General features: G+C 37.2%; 1 protein-coding gene across 5 annotated transcripts in view; it reads right to left on the reverse strand.

The window, feature by feature from the left end:
- LOC120530354 (microtubule cross-linking factor 1) overlaps positions 1-18,944 on the reverse strand; it is a 243,001-nt gene that overhangs the window by 47,298 nt on the left and 176,759 nt on the right. For 4 of the 5 annotated variants that reach the window (XM_039754783.1, XM_039754782.1, XM_039754784.1 and 1 more), the window contains 3 exons: positions 15,876-16,109; positions 9,079-9,240; positions 2,534-2,701 (listed from right to left, as the gene is read on the reverse strand). In XM_039754783.1, coding sequence (XP_039610717.1) covers positions 2,534-2,701; positions 9,079-9,240; positions 15,876-16,109 — 564 coding nt within the window. The remainder of the gene's footprint in view (positions 1-2,533; positions 2,702-9,078; positions 9,241-15,875; positions 16,110-18,944) is intronic. The other variant, XM_039754786.1, reaches the window with a different exon arrangement.

An 18,944-nucleotide genomic window follows, 5' to 3' on the forward strand; every position in this document is an offset into this window, starting at 1 on the left:
AGTGATGAGTCAGTGAGTGAGTGAGTGAGTGAGTGAGGGCTTTGCCTTTTATTAGTATAGATATATATATATATATATATATATATATATATATATATATATATATATATATATATATATAGTGGACGCGGCCCAGACACAGACAGGCGGACATGTTGTAAGTCACCACCACACGTTTATTTACACAATTATTTACAAATGATATGGTCACACAGACCCAGTCCAAAGTGCACAAACCCCAATAATCACACTCAGTCCTGGCCACAAATGCCTTCTTCGGGCCGTCTCCACACCTCTTCTGCCTTGTCCTCCTTCCACCCGACTCTAGCGCTGAATGAATGGAGACAGCCCCTTTTATACAGTCCCCGGATGAGCCCCAGGTGTTCTCGGCATTCCTTCTCTGGCCACGCCCCAGCGTGGCGGAAGTGCCGGCTGTCCTCCCGGCAGCTCTCCAGGTGCCGTCCTAAATCTTCCCCCCAGCACTTCCTGGTGTGGCGGAAGTGCTGGGGTAACAGGTCCCAAGGCATTGGGCCCTCCTGGCGGTGACCACGGGCCCTACAGGGTAGGGCATCCATGCCTCAACCCGTGGCCCCAGAGCGACCAGGAAGGCGGCCCCACGTGATCCAGGGTGGCGTGACCGGTCGTTGCCCCTGGCATCCCTGACAATATATATATATATATATATATATATATATATATATGGTTGGCATGATGGCGGCCTCACAGTTAGGAGACCCAGGTTCGCTTTCCGAGTCCTCCCTACATGGAGTTTGCATGTTCTCCCAGTGTCTACATGGGTTTTCTCCGGGTGTTCTGGTTTCCTCCCACAGTCCAAAGACATGCAGGTTAGGTGCATTGGCGATTCTGAATTGTCCCTAGTGTGTGCGCCCTGCGATGGGCTGGTGCCCTGCCTGGGGTTTGTATCCTGCCTTGCGCCCTGTGTTGGCTGGGAATGGTTCCAGCAGACCCCGTGACCCTGTTGTTAGGATAAAGTGGGTTGGGTAATGGATGAGTGGATATATATATATATATGGTTTAAACCCAGAAACATATGAATCACCATAAAATACTAGACACTGAAAATTTACAAAAGCTACAGAGTTTCTGATTAATTAAATGAATAAGAAATCAAAACCAATTGTATTCATTATATTGAGGTATAAGATACAATAAGGGTTGGAAAAAAGGAAATTTCAATGACTCACCTTTGTAAATATGCATAAAACAAAGTCTTAGCTAAATCCAACTTCCATTTTTTTCAAAATATACAGAAAAAGTCAATTATATTTTATGTATAAAAAATACACTTTTCCATACTATTGACTAAACCTATCTCTGTGTGTTTTCTTGAAACTAAACAAAGTGCAAAACTCTACAAAAAAACATGATGTGCAATTCTGTGAGAATTAACATGTATGTCATAACGCTGTTCTTCAGTTGAATGTCCGTGTTTGATTTTATAACTGGTCTAGGCCTTTTTAATAATGGACACAATTAACATGTATTTGCTGCTTGTTTTGAACACTTTAACACAATTCTATGACAATATTGGTTTTATGAACTGTTTCACTTTGATAACACTCATTTTCATTGAACAATATAATTTTCAAAATTATTAAGGATTATTAGAGATAGCAAACGTACATAATCATGCAACGAAATCTCATAATCACCATATGTCTTTTATTGGCACATCTAAGCTGAAATAGGCTTTAATTATTACTACTTTAATTAATTCAGTCACTACATTTCTGACATTCATTAGATATATTTGGTGTATGTTGCAGGAAACTAACATGTTGCATGTTTTAACACAGTAAGAATTTGTTTTATTAGCAAAGGAAAACTGATAGCAAATGTTAAAGATGGAGACACCGGAAGGTGTCATATTGGTTACAAATCTGGTCTCTTTAAACAACCATAGTCAAGGATATGTTCCTTTGGTTATACCACTGGGGCTCAACAAAAGGGATGTCAGAACAGATCAAGAGAATCACATGTTTGTCTCCCCTACAGCTTAGAAGTAGCTGACCTGGATAAAGATCACTAACTTGGCTTGACCTCCAGCATCATCCCACCTTTCATCACACCCACTGGAACAGGCATATGAAAGGACTTCACTTACGCTCTCATCTCTGACTGTAGACCATCAATGCATTTATCCATTTTCTATATCCGCATACCCAGAGCACCTGGAGCCTACCTACGTGGAAAAAGTCCTCCAATATCCTTGGTGTAATAGTTATTTGCTTCCAGAGTCACCTACTCTTTTAAGGACAACAGATCCAATGCATTGTAAATTTTTTGGTTGCATTTTTTCACACCAGTGAGAGGAATATTAAAGTTTTATAAGCAGTTTTAATTTTAAATAATATCAAACAACTGGCTTCTTTGTTAGGATATATTATCATGTCAGTTCTTAATATACATCTAAATCTACAGATGTACAGATTCACCCCTTGTATCTGCATGTTTCATGGCTTACATGCTAGTTTTACCTTATGTTTAATATAAAGTGTGAACACTTTCATACCTGCTCAATATGGCACTTCATTTCTGCCCACTCAACTTCCCAGGCAGCCTTCTCACTGGCAAAGATCTGTTGCAATTCACACCGCCTGTGCTGCTCATCTCGCAGCTCAGATCGAAACTCTTCCAGGAGAGCCCTCAGAGCATGTAGCACCTTGCGATCCTCACCTTCCTAAGAAAAGAATCAAAGGATCAAGAAAACAAATTTAAAACTCTTAACGATAATCAAATATCAACAGTGACTATCTCTAAATATTGCAAAATCCTGTATACACATAAAACTTTCCATCCAGTTTCTAAACTCAGTTTTTCCATTAGAGGGTTACAGAGAAACAAAGAATATTCCACCAGTTTTGGGTAAAAAGCAGGAACAAACCTTGGACACAGTGCCTGCACACACACGAATTCTCACTGTCTCACAGTGTCCTCCCTAGCCAAACTGGGGCCCTTAGCCGCCAATAAAATTAACCAGCAGGGAGCTGATTGATTTTTTTGTATGTTAAAGTTGCTTACATTGGTGCTTTTCCATAATACAGCCAATAACTAACTAGTAAGCAAGAGATTCTGTGTCTTGGTGAAATTTGTGTGCCTTTAATGCAGTAACACCCACACGTCTTCACACGTCGACTTACGTTAACAGCCTTTAACAACATGAAGATTTCCTGAGGTTTATATGGTGGCAATAAATAATCCTCAACCACGTGTCAGCTAAGTACTGTCTGTTAAACACTCAATATCAAAACTATTAAACATAATGCTACTTCATTGTTACTCAAGTCAACCTCTAGCTTTATTGTGGTGGTAATTGATGTGACTTTAGCTAGCTTACTGGAGTTGAACAAATTTAGATTTCTAAACATACCTACAAATACAGCATGAACTGCTTTACCGATATTGTTTTTTCATTTCACACTATTAGACAATGCCTAGTCAAATAAACCCAATTAATATCAACACTTGAAAGATGTGCTGAAAGTATCTAAAACATATGTAACTGGTAGAGAAAAATAATCAGTAATCAATACTGTGCTTGAATTTTTTTCCAGATATCTAAGTTAACCTGTAGACACACAAGATAGCTGCCAGTCATTGCTCCAAGACTCCTGGTTCAAATTCCAGCCTGATTTCTTTCGGTATGGAGTTTGATTTCTATGCCTGCTTCTCTCTGGCTACTCCAGGGGTGTCTCCCACAGCCTAGGTTTGTTTGATTGTCAGTTCAAAAATATACAATGGACTGGCACTCCAAGCCAGTTGCTGATCTTCAAACAATATTGTCAGCGAAGGCTCTCAACCACTGACCTAAATACTGAACATATTCAGTATGATGGCGATATTTTACATAGGCTTCTAAATTGCAGCTATGGAGACATTCTTTATATCTGTTTGTTTACTTTGACTTATGTATTTATGTATGTAAATATTGCTGCCCAATTATATCCATTTTATATTTGTAATTAATTTAGACCACTTTTCAGGGATCATTTTCTGTTGATCAGTGTTAAAAAAGTCAAATCAAATCCACAGTGATTCAATGTTGTATAATAATAAGTGTGAAAACTTTCAGGGGGTGAATACTTTTTATAGGCACTGTAATCTCTCTGAGCCTGTGCTGAACTGAACTGATCTTTATTTTCAATCCCAGACTATTTAAACCACTTCATTTCTACCTGGTACAGAACTTTAATTTATACATCAACATCCATCCTTCTGGGCTTACCCATACAACCACCATCTCAACAGTGGTCACTAAAAATAATTTCTGCTCAAGCCTGTTAATGATGTTTTGAAAATCAATATCAATGCAACTTTCAGTTAACATGCACAGTCCAGTTAGATTTGTAACCAGATAAATATCCTTATCTAGACAAAAAAAAAATCCTTTATTCGAGTAAACTTCAAATGATGTGTTAAATTTTACAACACAGTTTTGGAGACTTTCACTTTAATGGTCTTTTACTTACTTATTTTTTTTTTTTACTTCATCACTAGGGATTTCTTTCTTAAACTTTCAAAATATAGAATTTGGTGAGAATTTTTAAATGTAGCATACTTGGTGAAGTTACAAAATATTTACTTAGTATCAATTATTTAATTTGGGCATCTCAAAAAACTATTAAAAAACACATGACATCCAGCGATTATAACATCTGATGCGGTTTCTCCTTAAGCTTTTCATAAGCTTGACCTTGCTTGCTATTGTTTTGATGAATTTTTTGAAATCGCTTGTCTTAAAACATATAAACTTTCTGTGTGACCTTAACAACTGACTAATTTACTCTTTCAAAATTATCTTGAGATTATTTTAATTTGTATATTTTCCTTCTTTAGAAGTCTGAAGAAACAAATCCGCAAAGCTAGTTACTGAAATGCCAGCAGAGTTGCATGTTGGCCAAGAACACACCATCACATTAGCTGCTTACTTGTGGTTCGATTTCAACTTGACTTCCATCAGGTACGTCTATCATTAATTGTGTGCTTAAGCAATGTGTACTACAATTTACTATAGACCCTACACAACCAACAAGTAATAATTGGATATCAATCGATTTGCTCAGTGTCTAAGCTACCTCGCCCACCACAAGCCTGTTTACACTCAATTTTTACATTTTATTGTAAAATGTTATTAAAGAACATGTATTTTATGTACTCCACTAACAGGTGTAATTTCATTTTATTATCATTGCTATATTTTTAATACTAGTCAATGTTACAAAAATATTTAATAAATAAAAATGTGATATCTCAATCTTTTATGAAAACACAAAACGTCAAAATTCTCAGAAAACACCTGAATGCAGACCTTTTCGAACTTGCTAATAATTTTTAATTAACTTTGAAAACAGATACATGGATTAGACAATTAGTATTTAATGCTATCTTCATTATTAATATTTGTTTCAGACATTTCTCTCTCACCTGTTTACTATATGGTATTTATAAGCTCTGGCAGGAACCTCCCAAATGTTGATTGTCAGACAGCCCAAGGTTTGAGCCTAACCTGTCCTTGTTTTAGAACAGGGGTGCCCACACTTTTTTGGCTTGTGAGCTACTTTTAAAATGACCAGGTCGAAATTATCTACCTACATTAAAATATACAGTATATATATATATATATATATATATATATATATATATATATATATATATATATATATATATATATATATATATATATATATATATATATATATATAGTATATATATATATATATACAGTATACATATATATGTACCTTGCATAACTTAATAACCTTTATGGCACAATAACAATTCAATACATTTATGGTCACTACAGTATTTGGATTTAATAATCTTTAGGTGGAAAAGGCTGACTCGCATAAATAAGTAGAGCCGAATAATGCAGACAAGGAGCCTTTGAATTAAGCCGAGTGAAAAATGACGGCTGTCCGATTAACTGCGATTTTAGTCCCCCTCTTTCTCAGATCGCTTTTCAGAAGGAAGTCAGTTTCGTAGTTTTTATGAACAGTTCGAAAGTGCCTTTCCACATTTCTTTCTTTGGAATAGCAATGATAGATTGACAGATCAGACAAACGCACTTCGATTGTGACATTGTGAGAAAAAAAAATCTTCTTCCAATCCCACATCCAGCCCATAACCAACAATTTTTTTTTTAAAATCCCTACTTAAGTAGATATAAATTGGAAGGCTAACTAGATCACAGCCGCTGTTTTGCAGTAGCTTGTGCGTTTGATCGTGCGTGCGGGATGACCAGTGTGTTAGAAGAAAAGAGATCTCAGACTGGCCGCACTGTATGTCAGTCAAGTGGCAAATGCCATAGGGAGGACATAAGATAGACTAACGTTTAAAAAAATTTCTTTTGAATGCAACGCGATCTACCTGCACTGCCTTTGCGATCTACCAGTTGATCATGATTGCATTGGGCACCCCTGTTTTAGAACAACATACACCATCTTTGGATTCTCATCCACAGATATCTGCTATGTTAAAGAATTCCCAACCAGAAAAAAAACAACAATTGAGATATGTTGCTTTCATAACAGGTTATCAGACTCTGCTGATGATTTGCTGCAATTTTAACATTTTAAATCATTTTAATGTTTATGGATTTGTATTGACATAATACATTTTACTGTGTACTGCATAATTACATTTAGGCAACAATAGAGAATCCTACTAAGCAGTAGTTACAGCTAAAGTTGCATACCATTAACTAAAAATCAATCTTCCTTTCCCTTTAAAGGAAAACAGAATTGCAATAAATCTGTAACAGAGAAATAAACATTTTTATGCTGTTTAAATGGAGAGCCCAAACTTTTTTAAAAAAAGAATGTGCATAACCCAAGATTACTTGCTTGCATTTATTTGCTTTTCATTTAATACCTTCAGTGTGGATGTTCTATTCTGGCTTAGCACCACCTTAACTTAATTTAGCATAAACATTTTGTATAAAATACAGCACTAGTATAAAAGTTAACATGTTACACACAATAGGGCAAATCCCTGTTTAAAGGACTACATTAACAACTACGAACTATTTGTCTTTGCCAGAGAAGATGCTGATTATAATAGGAACGATTGTATTTCCTAGTGTCTGTCATTTTGAAGTTTAGTACTCACATATACAGTGCCTATAACAAGTATTCACCCCTTGGAAGTTTTCATATTTTATTGCTATACACCATTGAATCACAGTGGAATTAATTTGGTAATATTTAATATTGATCAACTGAAAAAGACGCTTCAATGTGAAAGTGATTGGACTTCCTGAATGCACCATTGTGGTTTTTTGCACTGGAGTTGTATGTCATTGTGTGATTTAATTATACCATATTTCAAATAAAGTGTAGTGCGTTGGGTTTTTAAAATAATAATAAATTGAAATTTTAATTAATAACCATCCTACGAGTCAAAGAATGACCATCATATTTATTTTATACTTCATTTTACATAAAAAAACAATATTAATGCCACACCAGTCTGACTTTCTTGGGATTGCAATTGGCAGTTTTTTGGATTACGCAAACTCCCAATTCAGCTTGTAAATGGTCACTATTTTTGATTTTAGTAGAAAAAGAATGAAAGTTTGCCATGTGCTCTGACACACACAGTTTGAATCTGGTGGTCTGTACCTTTAAAAGAAAAGTTTGAGGTATAACTACAGATAACTTGTATAATACAATTCAAGCATATGTGGATCAGCAGTTTATTTTGTTTCTATTCATTAATCCCGAGGAAGTACTAGATAGTATACAGGAGTGCGAGTTACTAAAATGCTCTTTTTGGGAGTTGAACGCACTTTTTTATAAAAGTTAGGTGTGTTAATGTAGAAGATCCTGTAAAGGAATTATAAGAGGTTTCACTGAAACAGTTTGTTGCTTTTATTTAATTGTGTATAGCAAATTATTTGGTTACTACTAAATGTTACATTTCAGATATTTTCTATGGTAATCTGAATTCCCTTGTGGTAGACATACTACTATAGAAAATAAGGGTGAGAATATAGATTGGCTCTCATTAATCTCTGATAAGGAGATTTCAGGAAGGGCCACACTGTAGAAACAGGACCTAAAATCAAGAGAATTAGGGGATTTTGTCAGAAGTAGTGCCCATGGACAAGCACAATGGCAGGAGTAAACAAAAGAGAGCAGATTAAAGTAATGAATCAAGCACAAAACAAAACTCAGCAGACACTCTGGGCCTAGTTATGCAGGTACCCCTGTCTGGTAGGTAGAGTAGTGTGCTTTCTTGCCAGTTTTAACCACCATTTACAAGCTGTCTTCTTCTGCTACACTGTGTTTGTCTCTCTCTTTCTCTGTCAGTTTTTTTTTCCCCTCTGTCAATGGCATCTCTTTCACAGGATTGCACCCATGTCCAACTCACCTCCTGAGTCTAGACACAACAGGTCACAGACCTGGGCCTGGTTTAAACATATTCAAGGTGTCCCTTTTGGGCAGGCCCAGAAATGCTTCATAGATGTAGAGTGGGTATAGAAAGCCAGGGTGTCCTCACTCCCTTGTTCCACTATGAGATCTTATTTCGCTACCTTTTGCACTAGAGGAATATATCTAGCCTCTAGCTGATCCTCCAGGGCCTTTATTGTTAAAGGTTAACACTGTCCTACTCCAGGATTGGGCCATTTGTTTTTCCTGTATTGGCCAGCACCACCCCTTCCCTATTTCTGCAGCCTTAGCCTGAATTGGTCAGAAGGGTCAGGCCTGCTGTCTATCATCCTGGTTGAACATTCAATTTTCATCCAGGTAACAACTCTTCCTCCTGCACTGCCTTTCTGGGCCATACAGAGATACCCCTCTGTTTGAACTGCCATGTTTGTTTGTATTTTCACTGCCAGTGGTAATTTGTCACTTCCTCTTATTGCCATACTAGGCCCTGACGCTGTCGTCTGCTAGCCCATCATATGGCTATTCAGCTGTGGTCTTATGTCTGTTTTCATGGATAGATATTAGCAAAGAAATGCTGAGATTTTTGATAAAGCATAACTACCATATACACATGTTAAATTATTTAAACTAAATAAAGGAATAGACTAAAACATTTAGTATAAAACACCTTCTTTAGGTGCTGAATGAGCTCAGGAGTCTGAAGAGGTGGTCCCTGAGTTCCTCCATCAGATGAGGTCTGTTGAAAGTACACAGCTGCCTCTTGGTCATCCTCATCTTCCCTTTGCTCCATGATCAGATTCAGTTCTGGCATGCTATCAAACTTGTCATACTACAAAAAAAAAAACCAACACATAAAAATAATCCAACAGATATAAAGAAATGTATTTAGACAGCTGAAAAGGCCCATGAAACTTTAAAGGTTTTAGCAGCAACTAACAGCAGAAAAAACAGTCCATGGTGAACACATTCATTTCCTACACTATTATTCTTCCATTAATTTTATCTTAAATTTGATTCAGTCAAAAACTAAGTTGTGCTAGCAGAACAAAAAAACATTTTACAATTATCATGCACACAGGTGAGGGGATGCTGGTGCAAGCAAGTTGCTGCCGCTCCTCCCGGTTAACAACACTTTTTGCAAAATTTGCCTTAATTCTACACTTTCTCACGCTTGTTTTATTTCTTTCATTGTACGTATAGTTTGTGGATACAGCCAACTTGAATTGCATGGATTTGGCTTAATATTTGCAGAATTTATGGACTCTACTTTGACTGGGAACAGTTGAATCTATGGATCGCGGGACGAGACCTACGAACATTTCTTTGTACCTGGCGATCTATGACCTCGGGATGATCCGTCTCCGTGATTATATTCGCTATGCTGATCTGCTCCCGATTCATTTTACAGTACTCTAAGACTGGGATCTGATCTAATACTCATACTAACCTGGCTTTTGGCTCCAGGTGATTACGTATGAAATTACCAAGCGTTACTGTTTGTGGCTGTGTATTGGAACCTCCAAATCCTGCTACCTCTTCCTGCTATGCTTTCTGCTGCTTTGCTATCGGCGTTCATCTCATCTACTGTACCACACCCGCCTGTCCTAATGGTTCCGCTATGCTGTGCTGCTTCTCCACTGCTTTTCAGATAAGTATTGCCAAGTATCATGCTAAAATACTCTCATGACAAACTCCTTCTTATTAAACAGTTTGTCCAGAGCAAATGGTCTGATTGGAACATCCTAAAAGATGCCAGCATTTTGCAGCGCCCGAAATATATACATTGCAGGTCAGGTCTGCGAATGAAAAGACAACTGGCAGCATTTGCTTACGAATAAGCCTTCCTTCTCATGGCCCTGGAAATGTCAGTGTGCCAGATTTACATTGTGTGGAAATAAATCCTGATCACGGCTCTGTGCAAAAAGATGCCTCATTAACTAATATTGCACTGTTTAACTCGAGATCTCTTAAGTGCCTTGAGCATGGGAAAGGCGCTATATAAATAAAATGTATTATTATTATTATTTTTTATTATTACTTTTAACACAACGGTTTCTTGTATTCTGATCTGAGACTCACGTTTGGCCCCATGAACCTACTGTGAGTGTGAATCAGGTGCTAGCCATGCTTTGATTGACTGAAACTTGTGCAAAGTGTTTTACCTGAATTGTATTACATTTGTGTTTATGTTTGTATCTATTTTTATGCTGAAATTGCCTCATTCCTGGCAGCAATGTTGTAGTGTGACTACCAGCATGTAACCATAATTAGAATTATTTCCTGAAATTAGATTGGTCCACTTTTGTTTCATATTCATAACTCATAGTGAACCACTCCAGGGTTTGCTTGGTACCACACTAAAACCCCCCCTTTCTCATGAGGTCTTGGTCCGATTGTTCTGGTCCACACCAGAGTGCGATTGGCATGTTCATATTCATGTTCAAATGAACCGGACTACAGGGGAAATTGCTCGATTTCAGAAACGGCTACTCTAAATGAAACAGGTGTCAAAAAAACCAAACAATTACAGTAGACCCCCGCGAAGTCGCGGTTCAGGGTTCGCAGACTCAGTCGTTCGCGGATTGTTTCTTAGAACCTAACTATTAATTGTTAGTGGAAAGCACAAATATCCTCCACAATTTTTTATGGCTTTTTTCATGGCAATACTGTGCTGTAGAGAAAACAGGAAGCAACCGCTGAGGGAAACGTGGTTTGGGATGGTGAAAGTAGCCAATCCGAGAGCATTATTCATTTCTCCTTGCTGCTGACTGATTGCTGCCATGTGATGTGTCTCCAGGTGAGTGGGATTACCACTGTGGTTTGGGATGGTGAAAGTGGCCAATCTGAGAGCATTATTCATTTCTCCTTGCTGATGATTGACTGCTGCTTTGTGACGCATCTCCAGCTGAGTGTCCTCGTTTTTTCCATTTTGTTATTGTTTTGTTATTCTTACATGCACGCGATGCCGTCGAATCGCCCTGCACCTTCTAAGGCTTCTGGAACTGAGCCTAAGCGCCAGAAGAAGTTTAAAACACTCCAGGAGAAGGTTGAACTACAGGATTTGCACTGGAAACTAAAAAGTTATGCTGCAGTAGCACACCACTATGCCATTAATGAAAGCACTGTATGCTACATAAAGAAGAATGAAGCAGCGATCTGGGGTACCGTATCTGTAAGTTTCTGTGATAGTGCCAAAAAGGTAACGACCGTAAGGAATAAAAATATCGTCAGGATGGAATCTGCCTTGGCACTGTGGATCACCGACTGCAGGAAGAACATCCCCTTGGATGTTAACATCATCCGTAAGAAAGCACGGAAATTGTACCAGCAGTTCGCTACAAGAGACAATGTAGCAACTTCCTATCACAATGGTCCTGAAACCTATAAAGAAAAGCCAGCATGAAACCCCACCAGAAGAAGACCCGTACAAAGATATGACACCTCTTGAAGCACCTGAAGAAGAGGTGCCATCCGAGGAGTTTTAAATCCTGTGCATTGTACTGCACAGCTACTTCATCATCATCATCAATATCATTCATCATTGGCGAGTACCCATACATTTTACTGTATTTTAATTAAATGAAATTATTATGTATTTACCCTACTTATAACAAAGAAAACTACAGCGTATACCAAAGAAAACGCGCTTGCATGAATTACAGTACATATAGCGGTAACATCGGTATTTTACATTCTAGCACCACAGGAGACATAACAGTACAGTACTGTACAGTATACGGGTTTACCTTTACATTCTGTTTTTAGGTAATGTATTAAGGTAATTTTTTAGGTAACATATTAATGTATTAAGCTGAGTTTGCAACAAAATTAAAGTGCTTTGGGGGAATACTGTATTTAGGGTTGAAACTATAAAAATAGGCATTTAAAAGGCATTTTTTAACCACATCCAAAAGTCGCGGTTTTTCACAATTCGCGGGTGCTCTAGGAATGTAATCCCCGCGAATTTTGGGGGTGTACTGTATAGCAGAAGAATGCATTTCTGTAGTATTGAATCTTCATAAAAAAGAATGATGACAAGAATCGTTGATAAATCTGTATTTTTTTGTGCACAGTTTTCACAGGAAGCAGTTATCCATCTGGTGGTTGTTTCTTTAACTGTAAGAGCTGTGACCAGTAGGGGGTGTTGGGTTCTATGACAATGAGGCAATATAGCAACAAGGAGTTATTAAACTGCTATTAAAAGGTGTGATGTTCTCATGCATTCTATAGTAGCAAATTATTAAGATATTTGGAAATATAATTTTCTGTCTTTGTCATTTGTCAACAGAATTATTTTACACATTTGTAATTATGGTATAGCATGCTGAGCTTATAAGAAGAAGAGTGCTTAAAAGGACAAAATTAAAAATAAAATTAAAAGAAAAACGGAACACAAAAATGTCCTGAAAACATGAAACAGGATAAAAAAACAAAGTTAATTTCATACATCAGTGTTGCTGGATTGTGAGAATGGCAGCGGCTTTCAAAGTAGATAGCAAAGAACAGCCTTTTTACCGTAGCTACTCATCCTAAGAAAGCAGCTTTTGCTTAAATGACTATTCAAGTGAATGATTGCAATGCTTATCTTGAAACTGGTTCCTTTACTTCGAAAGAAATCTGAAAGTAAGATTTTTGTAAAGCCAACTTCTAAGGTGACAGGATATTTTAAAGCCTCATTTGCAGCTGAAGCTTTTGCTGTTATTATGGATTAGTGTAGATCTTGGTCAAATTTTATATACTAAATTGGAGTATTTGTTTTGGATGTTCTCAGAAGAAACTTTCTCGAATCAGTAATGTCACAGGGACATCAGGTTAACTGACATTTTGCAAAAGGCAAGCCCAAAATGACACTCTGTGTATTTTTTTATTTGCTTTAGTTTAAAATAGTTTTACTTGATTTTTGTACTAATTGTAGCCATTGTTTTCAGCACGACTTGGAAACTTCAGTGAATAATGAAGCCTTGCATACAAGTAACAATCAAAGAAGGAGACCAAAATGGGCATCTTGCAGTGTAAAGGAGTGCAAGACTAAACCTTAAAAAAGAGCAATTAAAACAAACATTCTTTTTTCACACAACTTTTCAAAAAGTGTGTGAGCTTCAATCCTAATTCCAAACTATAAATATATTGCACAAAAGCAGGAAGATGTTTTTTCTTGTTCAGCCATTTGAAAGCATGGCAAGGAAGAAGGATTTGATCGAAGACATTTTCATATTTCTATAGCTTAGTTTTATGCCTTACTAAAGCTACTGTATTCAGTGGCTGGAAGTTTTTAAGCTAAAAGGATCTTTTTAAGATCGGTATGCAGAATCCGATCTTCAGCGACTATGTAAGACTTTGCTGATTTTGTAAGCAGCAAAGGAAAATGTATGTGGTCTTATATTGTTACATGATATGATTTGGGCTTTATAACACAGTAGTAAGGCCATATCCGGAATACTCTGTGCAGTTTTGTTTTGTATTTTACAAAGGAGAAATAGCAGCACTAGAAAAAGTCCAGAGAAAAGCGACTAGCATGATAACAGGACTAAGACGTAGGAGCATGTATGAGAAAAGAATAAAACAGCAGAGTCTTTTTAGTTTAGGCAAACAGAGATTAAAAGGGGACATGACAGAAGTTTTAAAAATTATGAAACAATAGTACAGTGGATCTAATTTGTTATTTTAAAATGAGTTTAAAAAAGAAAAAAACAAGGGGACACAGTTGGAAACTTCATAAAGATAAACTTCACACAAATATTAGAACATATGGTAACACTTTAGCTTAGATAGTACAAATATGCATCAATTTCTAATTTATTCTTCTGGAACAAGACCTTAACAAAGGCTTCTTTGGTTCTTCAGAACACTTACAAAGCATCACTCAAGTGTTAATTCATCTCTGCAATGTGACCTACTAACAACACTTCACTTTGGAGTGGTCTGAGCTGGCTTAACTGAGACGCATTTCTTTTGATATTACATGCAAGACCTGTGAACCCTTCATATTAACAAAAAACTTTGCATCATCTCAATATGTCACACTGCACAGAGTTGAATAATCCATTTATTGTTTTTTTTTTATAAGTGTTAAAAAGACAAAAAGAAGCCTCTGTTAAGGTCTTATTACCTAAGAGGAAAAGAGTAATTGATTCAACTTTGCAATATTTAAACTAATGTTTTGCCAAAAGTTTTTCTTCACACAAAGAACTACTGTATAGTCACATTGAATAAGTATTATGGTATAGAGTAGGACTTGAGGAACCTTCAAAACTCAGCTTAATGTCATATTCATCACACTATGGTATTATTAGAGATCTGTGCAGCTTTTTCACTGAAGAAGTTGTACTCAGTTTTTTGCATGCAAATTGAGTTTTGTTAAGACATTTATGCTAATGTGCTGGCTTTCCGTAGCTTCTTAAAAACTGTAAAACCACAAGGTAAATCTGAGTTTAATGTAGGGCTCATTAATTTTGTATTTCATTGCAATTCTTGCCTTTTTGGGTATTTTCAAGATCAAAGTACTAGTTTCATAGCTACTACAAATTATTTATTCCTTTATGTATAATCAAAATACAAGATTAACCAGAAATGTAGCTATTGAAAATGCCTTTTTTTAGATACTGACTTATTCATGCACTAAACAATTTATATAATCAAGCTTTCCCAATAAACTTGGTTAATATCTGAGAACTTGAAAGTGACATTTACAGAGAGACAATCTTCAACTGAGGGCAGCACGGTGGCACAGTGGTAGCACTGCTGCCTTGCAGTTAGGAGACCCGGGTTCGCTTCCCAGGTCCTCCCTGCGTGGAGTTTGCAGGTTCTCCCCGTGTCTTTGTGGGTTTCCTCTGGGTGGTCCAGTTTCATCCCACAGTCCAAAGACATGCAGGTTAGGTGCATTGGTGATCCTGAATTGTCCTTGGTGTGTCTTCCCTGCCGTGGGTTGGCGCCCTGCCCAGGGATTTGTTCCTGCCTTGCGCCCTGTGCTGGCTAGGATTGGCTCCAGCAGACCCCCGTGACCCTATGTTAGGATATAGCGGGATGGATAATGACTGACTATCTTCAACTGGTGTTTTAAAAAAGATTCCAGACTCTGAAAACTAACTTCATTTAAATTGCCAGAGAACAATTAATTTCTCACTCAAACATAATCAGAAACAGCACCATTTTTACCTTGTACCCGGGTACGGCGACTTAGAAATAAAGAACTGAGGACGCCAATGACAAACTGTCTCCCCAGGGGTAGAAGACACTTTACTTCAGCTAAGGAATTCTACCTGCTCTTGACTGAACTTTCCCAAAGTTGCTGACAAACATAATATGCTTCAGAAATCAGATCCTGCCTACCATTCATGTATGTTTTTTAATTGATCAAACAAGATAAAAGTTTTGCTGCTATTTTCAGAAATCAAATTCAAAATATTCATACTTCTTGCATAGTGAACTTAATTACACAGCCGGAGTACAATATACAGTTCTGACCTCCATTAGGTCATCTTCCTCATCATCATCAATCTTCTTTCCCTGCCTCCAGTGCTTGAGAAGCCACTTAAGCTTGACGTAGAAGACAAATGTGTTTTGCCGGAAAAGCCGTAACTCCTGCTGCATCACAGTCTTCTCCTGGCTCCACGATTTTTCTTCCAGTTTACTCTGCAAACTCATACTCTGGACCTCAAAGTCCTTCCGCAATAAATTTTTCCGGTATTCTTCCTCAAGCTGTTAAAGAGGAGGAAAAAACAGCTGCTAAGATTTTTATCATATGTAGTATTAGTCTATTGTGTTTCTTTCTACCATCTTATACTGATACACTACGAAGACTACCAAGCTCAAAAGAATTATCTGACAGTAGGTAAATGAGGGATATAATTTGCTATTTAAAATGAATGTTGTAGAATATCTTATCATTGACTTGAACAAACAGCTTGTAGAAGGTAAAAAGTTATAAACTAAGAAATTATGGAGTGCAGCGTGGCAGCAAACACTCTCCGGCATTCCAATTAGAAAGAATTACTAACTAGATAATGTTGGTGAATCACTCAGATCGATTTAAGTCTACCTATATCACCACACCAAACCAATTCATTCCAAGCTAAACACACAGATATTAAGTGTAAGAATTGCATCGTATTCGGTACACGTGACAATTAACTTGAACATAATTTAATATAAGGGAGAGAAGTTATTTGGTGAAAGTGCTAGAAATAATTAAAGTGATGTACAATGCATGGGGTAGGTAGAAGGACATCTTTGCTTTCTTGATATACACAGAGAGGCCGCAATATTGGACACCAAACTAATAACAAGATGGTAACTCATAGGCCCTCAAAACACATTGAATTTCTTGAGCTATGGACTCAACAAAGAAAAAGGGCTGCACAGTAAAGCCAGACTATTTCTCCTTGAGTATGGAGCGTAACTGTTATAAATGAGATTAGCTTGCATCAACTCTCACAGATCCTTAATTAGACTGACAGCAGGTTTTTGGGAATGTGACTACAATAAGCCGAGGTAAAGTTTCTGGATTTTATAAAAACATTCACAATGTTAGGAAAAATGATCTAAAAAGATTACTTCATGGCAGTGGACTAAATGGGTGTTCTTTTGACTCTGAGTTTTAGCCTACATATTGGGCTTATATCTTTTAATTTCTCTTTAATCTCTTGGCATTTTGACCTTCCTTTTCATTTCTAAGACTTTTGTTTCTCAAATCTCCTGGTGCAGGGTTCTGTGAAAGAATCTTGAATAATGAGGGGTAACTTCACTTTCCATTTCAGAATTCTTCTTGTTTTGTGACATTTAGCATTATTTGGCTAAAAAGATACACTGCAGTTATGATGAGAAAACGCCCAACTGGTACCCTGTGGCATTCAGAAGTCTGATCTTGTTGAGAGTAGCACAATGTAAGTCTTGTAGAGTTAATTTATTTCAGAAAGTCTTCCACACTATTTTTTCAATATGCATTATGGTGTGCAAAGCAATTACATCTCTAAACAGAAGTGAATAGCAGGATTTCTTTTTTTTTTTTTTAATCTAAAACAGGTAACTGCCTATCAGCTATTAAAACATAATTGCATGCCCCAGAGACTCCATTTATTGAGTGAAATTCTATTTCATAATTAAAAAGAAAGGCATCTGCCTGATGATTTTAAAATGGGAACTAATAGGTTACAAGTGCAAACGTAAAACAAATACCTAAAAAGATACTAAATATATCCATTTAAGACAGATGCAGTTCCAGTTTACCGAGTCACCTCTTGAGATTGCACTAATATTAAATAACAAAATTACCCAAGGTGTTTTCCAAAAGAGGTATTCCATTTTTGTGACAGTCTACCATACTAAATAAATTCTGGGTGTACACAGTACTGTATTGTGCAACCCACAATGATCTCCAGGCTTTATAAAGTAGTAGCTAGCATCCTGAAAGCTAAGGTTACAAAATTGTGTTGATAACAAAGTAAGTATTGCAAAAGCACAAAAACAATTTTGTATGATCCAGTGATTTTATTTTTACATTCATAGGCCAATAATATGTTTGACTGCAAACTGAAGCAGGGTCTTATCCATATGGGGCAGAGTATTCGCATATGGACTCTCCACAACTGGTTTCTTCTTCTTCTTCTGGCTGCTACTGTTAGGGGTTGCCACAGCGGATCATCTTCTCCCATATCTTCCTGTCCTTGTCATCTTGTTCTGTTACAACCTTCACCTGCATGTCCTCTCTTACCACATCCATAAACCTTCTCTTAGGCCTTCTTCTTTTCCTCTTGCCTGGCAGCTCTATCCCTAACATCCTTCTCCCAATATACACAGCATCTACAGTGGTGTGAAAAACTATTTGCCCCCTTCCTGATTTCTTATTCTTTTGCATGTTTGTCACACAAAATGTTTCTGATATTCAAACACATTTAACCATTAGTCAAATATAACACAAGTAAACAGAAAATGCAGTTTTTAAATGATGCTTTTTATTATTTAGGAAGAAAAAAAAATCCAAACCTACATGGCCCTGTGTGAAAATGCAACTGCCCCTTGTTAAAACATAACCTAACTGTGGTGTATCACACCTGAGTTCAATTTCCATAGCCACCCCCAGGCCTGATTACTGCCACACCTGTTTCAATCAAGAAATCACTTAAATAGGAGCTGCCTGACACAGAGATGTAGACCAAAAGCACCTCAAAAGGTAGACATCATGCCAAGATCCAAAGAAATTCAGGAACAAATGAGAACAGAAGTAATTGAGATCTATCAGTCTGGTAAAGGTTATAAAGCCATTTCTAAAGCTTTGGGACTCCAGCAAACCACAGTGAGAGCCATTATCCACAAATGGCAAAAACATGGAACAGTGGTGAACCTTCCCAGGAGTAGCCGGCCGACCAAAAACCTCAAGAGCGCAGAGACGACTCATCCGAGAGGTCACAAAAGACCCCAGGACAATGTCTAAAGAACTGCAGGCCTCACTTGCCTCAATTAAGGTCAGTGTTCACGACTCCACTATAAGAAAGAGACTGGGCAAAAACGGCCTGCATGGCAGGTTTCAAGATGCAA

Source organism: Polypterus senegalus, chromosome 5 (assembly GCF_016835505.1).
Source record: "Polypterus senegalus isolate Bchr_013 chromosome 5, ASM1683550v1, whole genome shotgun sequence".
Classification (NCBI taxonomy): Eukaryota; Metazoa; Chordata; class Cladistia; order Polypteriformes; family Polypteridae; genus Polypterus; species Polypterus senegalus.